At 41.6% G+C, this 10000-nt stretch overlaps 2 protein-coding genes across 5 annotated transcripts in view; one reads left to right on the top strand and one right to left on the bottom strand.

Moving 5' to 3' along the window:
- Positions 1-397, top strand: part of LOC138018896 (phosphorylase b kinase regulatory subunit beta-like) — a 45129-nt gene extending 44732 nt beyond the window's left edge. For both annotated transcript variants that reach the window (XM_068865568.1, XM_068865567.1), the window contains exon 34: positions 1-397. This exon is cut by the window's left edge and continues 664 nt beyond it. The gene's annotated coding sequence lies outside the window, so the exon portion shown is untranslated.
- LOC138018898 (mdm2-binding protein-like) overlaps positions 1-10000 on the bottom strand; it is a 34581-nt gene that overhangs the window by 557 nt on the left and 24024 nt on the right. For 2 of the 3 annotated variants that reach the window (XM_068865570.1, XM_068865571.1), the window contains exons 15-27: positions 8679-8766; positions 8227-8303; positions 7651-7714; positions 7321-7364; positions 7120-7211; positions 6954-6999; positions 6543-6606; positions 5458-5712; positions 4658-4737; positions 3927-3991; positions 2373-2486; positions 1415-1480; positions 1-435 (exon numbers count right to left, since the gene is read on the bottom strand). The exon at positions 1-435 is cut by the window's left edge and continues 557 nt beyond it. In XM_068865570.1, the coding sequence (XP_068721671.1) occupies positions 388-435; positions 1415-1480; positions 2373-2486; positions 3927-3991; positions 4658-4737; positions 5458-5712; positions 6543-6606; positions 6954-6999; positions 7120-7211; positions 7321-7364; positions 7651-7714; positions 8227-8303; positions 8679-8766 (1103 nt within the window). In that variant the 3' untranslated portion in view covers positions 1-387. The remainder of the gene's footprint in view (positions 436-1414; positions 1481-2372; positions 2487-3926; positions 3992-4657; positions 4738-5457; positions 5713-6542; positions 6607-6953; positions 7000-7119; positions 7212-7320; positions 7365-7650; positions 7715-8226; positions 8304-8678; positions 8767-10000) is intronic. The other variant, XM_068865572.1, reaches the window with a different exon arrangement.

The raw sequence follows: 10000 nt of genomic DNA, 5'->3' as shown, positions 1-10000 counted from the left end.
CAGCCTTCTTTGGCTAATAATAATAATAAATTAAGTACTTATGTAGCGCATGATCCATAAGTAAATGATCGCAGGCGCTTACGAACGGCAATGCAATAATTACATTGCCTCGAGGAAGACTTGATAAGCATTACATGCTGCACTACCAGGTGTTCAAATTCAGCATCGACTGGTACAGTGAAAACAAAATCATTGCAACTCCGGTCGACAACGGGGAGAAGTAAATATTTTAATTGGATTACGGCTTTTTCTCGGAGATAGCTATGGGGTATTTGCAACGATAAATTTGCCCTATTGCAGTTATTAAGCGTATTATTCTACGGAAATATAAATATATTTTTGTCTTATGGTGTGAGATGTACAATTTGGAATTGTTCAATAAATTAGTTAAGTCTTCTCCGACGCTGATGTTCTCTTCGTCTCGAACTCGATCACCTGTAAAGAAAGAGCATTTTTTCCTTAAAATAGAGGAGAAAAATCCATTCACAGGTCACCAAACCAAGCTTTCTGTGCTTTCAAAGTACTTAAAAGCTGGGTTTCACCGCAGATTGAAGCAGAAGCATTATATGCTCAAAATTACACTCATTGAACTGACGCCGTTTTGTCTATCCCGTGCAACGACTGTGGTCATTAGTATATCCGACAGACCAAACGTTAGTTTGGGACTCGTTTGAAGGGGCATTAAAAGCCGATTTTTCTTTGCAAAAAGTAAAACTCTTCTCAATGTTAGAGCGCGGGTGTGTAGGGGTAATTCTAGAATTACCCCACCAACTGGCGCTGCCATCAATGCACACCAATGCCGCCCACGCTCCTTTGAACCATGATGATGGCGGCCTTTTACCTGACACCTATTTGCGTCGTCTTAAAAGAAAAGGAGGCCACGATTCTTTCGGTCAGCACCAACAATAATGACCTCTGGTTGCATGGTTCCGAACCAGGAAGTCCGCGAAACACGGACTTCCGGTTCGTGTGCGCAATGTCAGAAATTTTCAACGATTATTAAAATAGACCCCCAGAGAGACAGCGCGTATTTCGGAACCAGCCAGAGGTTATTCTTGGTGCTCACCGAAAGAATCGCGGCCTCTGGGGACGAAATTGTCGACAGTCACGAGTGAAACTTTGCTAAGCTGATAGCTCTAGTGTGGGGCGGGCTGTAAGGTTTCCTAACCAGTCCCTCTATATACTATGTTTTAACTTTGCCTACATTATATTTAGTCTCATTTGACGCGTCTGAGTTTTTTCGTCCCAACAAGAGGCACCCTGATCAGTACGCCACTGGTGCTTATGCATGCTTCGATGGTAAAAAACTCCTTACTGATGCGCAATATAAAGGCATGTTCAGTCAAGTTTCAAGAAGGCGAAAAGAATGAACAATTAGCGATATGTAGTTTTGGACGCTTTAAGATTGCTGTACCTGATGAACGTTACTTTTCGCCAGTCTCTTCATCTCGTCGTTTAGTCCATGAGAGGAACGAAGATCCTAGGAGGAATTAAAAAAAAAAAATGAATTGAACGTATATTATTTTTGCCACAACTCCTCGTTGGTGAAGCTTATTTTCTAATGTTTTAAATGGAAAATGCCGGCTCACCATTCAATAGACTGATGTTTACTGGCCCCCTCCCCCAACCCCCAGGGTAAAATTCAGTTGGGTTTGGTCCCAAAAACGCTGCCTTTGGTTTATCCACTTAAGATGACTCGAACAAAAGCTACCGTGTATAACTTCAAAACGTTCCACGAAAAAGGTTCCTATTTTTACATACTGAGATAAACAAGTGCTCCTCGACTAAATGCGCCTTATATAGCCGGGTTATGTAAGCGCGCGTGAAATAGTGGTAAAGCCTCGAGGGAATTTGGGTGAGTTTCGCAACTGGCCACAAGCTGACTCGCTCATGACCACCAAAACAGCTTGCGCTCTTCGCACGTGTAGAAAAAAAGTGCACTGCTTGAAGCGATTCTTCAAATGGGTTGGTCCCGAGAAAAAGGTTAGGTCTTATCAGAAGCACGTGACCTTGAATGATGCGTGCAACTTTCAACTCCTTCCTTGGAACAAAGCTGGGGATTTTAGGACACCAATTTTATGCCCAAATATGGACAAAAATAAGATCGAAGCCGCACGCGCGGGAAAATGCACGACCTACGTTACACCCAGCTCTGAACCAGAGTGAAACGCTTCCAGGTCAGGAGCTGCTGGTCTTATCAACCCCACCACTTTTCCTCTCAGTACTCCATTCAGTTCCCGGCCTTTTACTGCTAGTCACTAAAACATTGAACTAGCACTTGTCTTGTGGCGAACTCAAATTCTGCAATTTGCATCGGCAACAGGTTCGCAGGCAAAGTACAGGTCCTTCCGCGCGAGAAGAGCAAGACTCACCTTGAGAAAACTCTTGCACAGCAAGTACAACCTGTCTGTGCATGCTTGGTAAAAAGTATGATTTGAGTCGATACCATTGTCTTTGAGTGTTTTCTGGACAACTTGACGCAAGCGCTACAAAAAAAAAAAAAAAAGAGCAACAAACGTAGTAAAACAATCATTAGGGCCAGAAATTTGCTTCAAAGCGTTTCACGAAGGAATCGACAACAAAGTACCACTGAGCGTAACAGCACAAAAATTTACTTAAGCCTTGTTTTCACTAGCGACGCAAGCACAAGCATAAGACCGGTTCTTTCACCGTGAAAACGCGGCTGACGCAGGCACAAAATTGTTCTTTTTCCTTGTGCTTGCGTTCTGTGGAAACGAAACACAGCATCTGCTACGTCTGGCCATGTCTGTCCAGTTAAAGTACTCGTTCCAGATTCTTCGCGTCTGAGCATTTCAACAAAATGGCGGAGGCAGCGGTTGATGTTGATGCTGTTTGGTAACCCTGTTGCGATATGTGGCAACATGTTGGATCAAATTTTTCGTGCAACATTTTGGATGTTGCATGATGTTATACTCGTTTGGCCACTTTCACGCAACATTGTTGCACTAGGGCATGCGCGCTAGGTCCACTTGTTGCGCGCCACGGGCCTGGGGCACATAAACATTGACATGTTGCGTTGAAAATTTTGAAAATGTTGCGTGCGTTTGGCCAGCCCGTACAAAACATGTTGCAAGATGTTGCGTTGAAATGTTGCGAGCGTTTGGCCTGGCCTTTACATCAACGTTCGTTTTTACTTAGCATAAGCTACCTATGATTGCACTTGCGCTTGCGTCGCTAGTGAAACCTAGGCTTTACAAACGTTATACAGCCTCATACAACGACAGGAACACGAAACTACGGCTGACCGGAAAAAGCTGATTTTAATGAGTTTTAAAGAAAGGGAACAAGGAAACTGCGGAAATTTTAACAGAATGATGACGTGGTGGACAATTAAGAATGAAACAAAAATTATTTTCACAAAGCACGTAAGGGACTGGTGAAAAGTATGCACCCACAAGAGTCCTTTTTTAACCCATGGACTTCAAAAGACGGCGCTATTTCGAGTGAAAATTGCGGTACATAACTTCTAACACACAAAAAAAGTAACATAAAATCCTCATGACTTGAAGGGAAGTTTCGGGATAATGGAAAAAGGAGCAAGGGGACACTTCGTGACGCTTATTGAAGTCAGCGTGCATCATATATAGGCCACTTTGGGAAATACCATAAGACTCTTTGTTTGTCCTCCCAAATGTTGCAAAAGCATTGTCTTTGTTTTCTCTTGGGACCATTATAAAGTCCCAAGAGAAACTGGAAACAATGCTTATCCAAAATTTGGGGGGACAAACAAAGAATATTATGTTACAGTACAATTCCGAAGTGGCCTGTACCGTGCATCGTCTTGTCCCTTCTAGCTTCTTTTGCTGTTATTCTTTTCAGTTCGGGTTTATTAAGACTTTCATTTTACATTAGTGTTTGAAAAAAATGTCAAATACCATTGCAGTGACAACGTCATGTGTTCTTACCCTCTTGTGTCTCTCAGATCGTGTTTCTTTTTTCGTATCCTCCTTTGCCCCACCATGTTTAGTCTCTAAATCATTCAATAAGTGGGTTAAAAGTGGAAAAACTAAGGGTCTTGCAATAAACATAAAATCACTTGGGAGGTGTTGACTGTACTCTAACCATCTCCCAGGCCCATGGGGTGCAGGGATGGCGCAGTGGTGAGAGCACTCGCCTCCCTCCAATGTGGCCCGGGTTCGATTCCTCGACTCGGCGTCATATGTGGGTTGAGTTCGTTGGTTCTATTCTCTTCACTGAGAGGTTTTCTCCGGGTACTCCGGTTTCCCCTCTCCTCAAAAACCAACATTTGACTTAATTTGCGTTGATTGTTAATTTCACTTTACAGTGTCCCCAATTAGTGCTCCAGCGCTAAATCGACTAAACACTTAAATAAAGTTCCTTTCCTTTTCCTTTTCCCATGAGGGTGAAAAGAAAACTTTCCAAATGGGTTCTAGACTGCGAGGTATAATTCAACGACTGCGATGCTGAGAGCTATCGAATGTTTGACGGAAAGTGCAACGCATAATAGAGGGAACCGCGCGAAAGAGTTCGGATGCGCAATTATTGTGGAATTAGACGCTCCGTGAGGGTAAACTGGGTTGCCTTTAGTATGTGTTTGTCCTCCTCAAATTTTTGTACTCATTCCCAAACACTCTAACATTCCGTATCAGTACAAGATGGGAATATACCAACCAACCTTCAACTGATTCTTCTCTTTTTCGTTTCACTGGAACAGGTAGGTTTTGTTTTAACGGGGATTTCCTCTTGACAAGCGGCCTACAAAACAGAGACTCCGCATAAATCGAAGGAATCAAATTAGTTTCCGTGTGGCCTCGACTTCCGCAACCTTGCGCTCAAAGTAAATGTTTGTTTACATCCATTTGCTTACGTATTATTTATACAGCGCATTTTTCATTGATCAGAATTCAGGCGCGCTTCTTAAAAATCTGAGGCACTTTAAATTCAACCATGCAGTGCACGAGGACCAAAAAAAGTTGATTCCACTTCACAGGCCATTTACAGCAATTCATGTCACAAATCCCAAAATTTAGTGGAACACTTTTAAATTTTACGAGGGATGCGCGCATCTACACTTTACTGTTATCTCCAGTACGACCTTCACAGGGTAAATAAGTTAAATGATGGTTTTCGGTTGGGAAGGAACAACGGGAGAATAACGTTTGGAGCAGGTTCGGGAAATCGTGTGTATCTTTCCTTGATTCACGCCCAAATATTTTCTCAAAACCATTCTCCAGCATTCTCGTCCCGAGAGACGGCGATCATTTCAGTAAGCACTAATTCTTACGACTGTGGTTGGCTTCATACCAAATGTTAGCGGATCATAGACTTCCCATTCTTCGGCGCAGACTCGGAAATTTTGCAACAACACTGCGCCTATGTGCTTCTTGCAAATCTCAAGAGGTCGTTGGTCACAGAACCGCCCCAAAGAACCATGAAGATCAGTTCCTATAATCGCCGGCACACTCTGGCTCTTACCTTCTTGCAAGTGCAGTCTTAACAGTCGTTGTTGCCATCAATTTTGTTCTATTCAGTGGAACCGTAAGCTTCATCAGATTGTGTTTCTGGTTAATATTTTTCGTTCCTTTGTTCAAAGAGCGCGTGTAAAGTCTTCTTTCCGCTTGCTTGTCTCTTGATACGTATGAAGAAAATGTCTCCAGTTTAACATGTGAAGACTGCAGCAATGAGAGCTGTGAATCTTTTGCCAACGATCTACGATCATCCAGACAGTACCTGACAAAAGATTATTCAAAATAATTTTGCATTTATCCGTTGAGATTAGTCAGCAAATTTAACCATTAGCCGAGAAATGTACTGAATTGCATATAGTAAAGGCTATATCGAAATTGGTTTGAACCCAGGAATATTATTATAAGTGAGTGAAGTATGATCGTCCCGGCGAATGTAGGACTGTTGTGGGACACATTGACTTAACGTTTCGAATACCTGAGCAGAGGTCCTCTTCAGAGTCTGTATCTTACTGAAGGAGAGACATTTCTTCCAAACACTTTTTTCCTTAATCAGTCCTTTCACGGGAACATGTGAACCTCGCCAATTGACCTGCTCACATCTGAGTGGCTTCATAGCTTGGTTGACAGAGTAGAGTATTGCACCGGTATCACAGAGTTCATGGGTTCGAATCCCGTTCATTGAATCCACCTGGATTTTTTCAGATGTCTATAAGAGACAATTGCTTAAATTGTCGAGGTAAGTGCGATGATCACTGCTATCTTTCGCTTGAATGCTATGGTTGTTTACCATTTACCACAAAAATCCGGAAATTTCGGTTGGAATGTAAATGGTAAGCCTTTTTTGGTCTTCCCAAACGGACAATTTCCGGAGAAAACGGGATTTCTTGAAAGGTTGTCCAAAATTCCCAAACGGAAAACGTGTTTACCATTTGCTTGCCTCGCTCCAGACTCTCTCGGTAACCTTGAACGGATTTTGTAAATGGTCCACCCCGATCCCAACTAAATTTCCCATCGGGAGTTTTTGCTTACCATTTGAACAAACCTAGTACCAACCGGTTTCTGCTTGTAAATGGTAAACAACCTATATCTTACTCAATGCCGTGATACGATGCCGAAAGAGCTTCTGGGTAGTCCTCTCCTTTTATGTCTTCAACGCCTGAAAAGGAGGTTAATTAAGAGTTTTAGTAGAGAGATCAAACTTTGAGTAAACGGAAAACACAGCTAGAAAATCGCCTTAGAGTATAACAATTTTCAAAGAACGTTTTGACAGTACAAGTGGAACAAGAACGCAGATAGTTCATAACCCTGTTACCCTAAGTCTCGATCTGTGATGGAATGCAACCCATCAGTTTTACCGTATAATTATTATCTATTTTTAGAACGCTTACTGCTAGATATTTTTGGGGGAAAAGTGGTTTTGCCTTGCCCCATCATCTCAAAGTGATGGGGCAAGGACAAATGAGAAGTATCGGCATTTACGGACTAGTTCAAAACAACACTTACTTTTGGCATTGTTCACCTGAACATGTTTATCAACCAAACCACCCTCCTAAAAAATGAATTATCAGAAACAGCAACAAAAGTTATCTTTTAGCGAAGGATGACAGGCAACAGTAGACTCCGGAAAATCGACAGAATAGCAAGTTTCGCTTTCATGATGATAACTTACAAGAAGCCCCAAAGGACAAAGGTTGCGTGTCACAGGCATCCCATTTAATCGAAATTTATCCAATATATCTTGGACACTTAATGTGGATACTTCTGAAAATAAAAAAAAAATCAGACAAAAACAAAAATAGAATAAGTTATATGTAAGTGTTGTTGTTTAACATAAAAAAAACTAAAATTCAACTGTCAAGGTATGACCAACCTGATGAATATTTTGTTTCGTTGCTTCCAGCTACTTTATTGACTCTGGTGAATGAAGCATTTGAAAGAACAGAATGAGTTACAAAATTCGTAAAACCCGCTGAGAAAGACGACAGAAAACACGTTCTATAATAAAGCAAACCATATTAAAGAGCTTAACAGCCAAATGATCGGTCGTCCCCTTTCTTGCCAAACAGTCTACATCAAAGCCTCTAGGGCCGACGTCACGCAACGCTTTGACGGTGTGGGTGTGGGTGTGTGTGTGTATGCGTGGGGCTTCTAAGTGACTGACTTCCTGCACAAATAATCAGATTTCAACCAACAGACGTACTTTGAATCAGGGTCGTTTTTCATTAACCAAATTCTCTCTGGCCACTTGCTCGGAGACATCGGCACTGTCATTAAACAGACATAAAATACGTCAAGATGAGAAGTAAGCTGCAAAAAGTAACCATGTGTCCAAAACAACGAATACAACTGAAAAGGTTGAAATTAAAATAGAATTCCGTTTGGACTCCATTTCACTCCAAAGTTTCAAAACTGCAAAATTCACGAAGAAAAAATAAACCGGCGGGCTACAAACAAAGTCATGGGATTAACACAACTCTCTCTGTTTTAGAGTGAGTTTCAATCGAGTGTCGTAAAACCAAAACCAAAGTAATTACTTTGGCCAATTAAAAAAGGACGGAGACAATCCAGCAAACCAATCAAAATTTGAAGTAATTACACGTAGCCGACACAAAGCGCGGGAAAACGTGCACGCACGAGCCACGATTGGTTTTGGTTTCACCTGCGATTGGTTGAAAAAGTGGCACGAGAACTTTGAACCAATCAATGAGTGAAGTAATAAAAAACCAAAGCAATTCGCTAATTACTTTCGACATTCAATTGAAAAACGATCTATTACCTGGTTTGCTATGAAGTAAAGTCTCTCTTCTCACAACCTCAAGTTCTATTTCTTTTCCCTCTTGTAGCAACTGTTTCCTGGAATAAATAGAAAAAATCACGTGTAAGTGATACGCCATGAAACATCCACTTTTCTTCCGAGTGTCGTCTCACTAAGATATTCATTAATTTCGTTTACAACAGCTTGCAGTGGAGCAAGAATTCCCGCACAAGCAATAAACACTCTACAGATTTTTTTCACATTCTGGCCGCGCGAAAGTTTGACAACTCCCTTTTTTTAGGTGTCGCCTTCCAATAGCTTACCTCGCGCTCCTATTTAGCGCGGCAAAAATGCGGTCAAAAAATCTTTGTAAGCTCTTCGGATCTCTTTCTTCGTTCGTTCGTAAGACAAAGTGTAAAGCAGTTATTTATACAATGCCAGAGTTTGCTCCTCAGTATGTTGCATAAACTAACCTTTCCTCTTGTAAAAGTTTCCACTTCGCTTCTGCCAACTGGTTTAAGATATCTGGAGGATGGACTTGACAGGGATTATCCGTTTGGCCTGAAAAGAACAAGAATGACAATGATCCTTGATCCATGCGAAATACCACAACGAAATCTTAATATCATGATTTGGGTAATTTTTTTACCATACGATAAATAATGAAAAATGTTGAAAACTCATTAGTTTTGGCCTGCTATTTACGCATTCCCACGATATTCCGAGTGCACTTATGTTTTAATGTTTTTTGGTAAAAACAAAAAATGCAGCGAAACTGAGAAAGGGTGTAACAGAGCCAACCTTCTGCCAAAATAGGTCGCAAGAAGAATTAACAAAATAAGGGTAATTGAATGTAGAAAAGAGGCGGAACGTTTATTATTAATCATGTGCTTTCATCGTTTGCTCTAGTTTTGGCTATGACTTTCCACAGTTCTTTGACGAAGCCAGACACTGTTTACAGCTGGAAACAACACTAAACGGAAAAACCAAGTGACAAAAACGGTCGCTTGGGACAATTGAGACTGGTTTTCATAACGACGAATGCATACTCAAAGGCAGCAGCCTTAAAGACCCACCTTTAACCAACAGGCTTTTCGACCGTTTGTTTTTGTTATGGAAATTCGCATTGCTTATCGTAGCGATCTAGTTGGATGAATTTCAGCTTTGGCAGGATTTTCATATATGAAAATTGTCCCGCGGCACGCAATGCCTGTCGGTTGAAGATGGGCCTTTAACGTGTCCTTAATTAATTTCTCTTGGCCTTAACAAGTTTGCGTCTGGTTTGCGCAAAGGCCATTGTCGTCGCACGACCTGCTCAGAGGAAATACGTGTTCAGTCCCATCTGATCAACGAAGTCAAAGTCCAGTTGGATGGAGTTAATATCTTAATGGTAGACAGTTTGGAAATAACCCGTGCTGTACTCCTTGCCAGGGAGTCGCGCTGGAAAAACGGTTATCAACCGCACTTGCCAGCAATCACATGAGGGCTGAAGTTCAGCCAGTTGATCTCAACCTGACTTAAGTGTTTTCCTCTGGGTACTCCAGTTTAACTGCCTCATTAGATCGACACATAGACACATCTGGCCTCATAAGATCATCTGGCCTCCTTAGATCATCTGCCTCATAAGATCGACACATCTGGCTGTGGTGCTGTGCTACGTGATTGGTTTTCACTAGCGACGCAAGTACCGGTATAAGCACAAGCAACACACGCAAGCGCATTTACTTGTTGTTAATTAGTGTCTATTGTTCTAACAAAAGGATCTCATGAACATCAAGCTACTGAGTTTGTGTAT

The sequence above is a fragment of the Montipora capricornis genome, chromosome 10, assembly GCF_036669925.1.
Source record: "Montipora capricornis isolate CH-2021 chromosome 10, ASM3666992v2, whole genome shotgun sequence".
Taxonomy (NCBI): Eukaryota; Metazoa; Cnidaria; class Anthozoa; order Scleractinia; family Acroporidae; genus Montipora; species Montipora capricornis.
The sequence above is the reverse complement of the archived record's forward strand: the minus strand, read 5'-3'. Positions and strand labels throughout refer to the sequence as shown.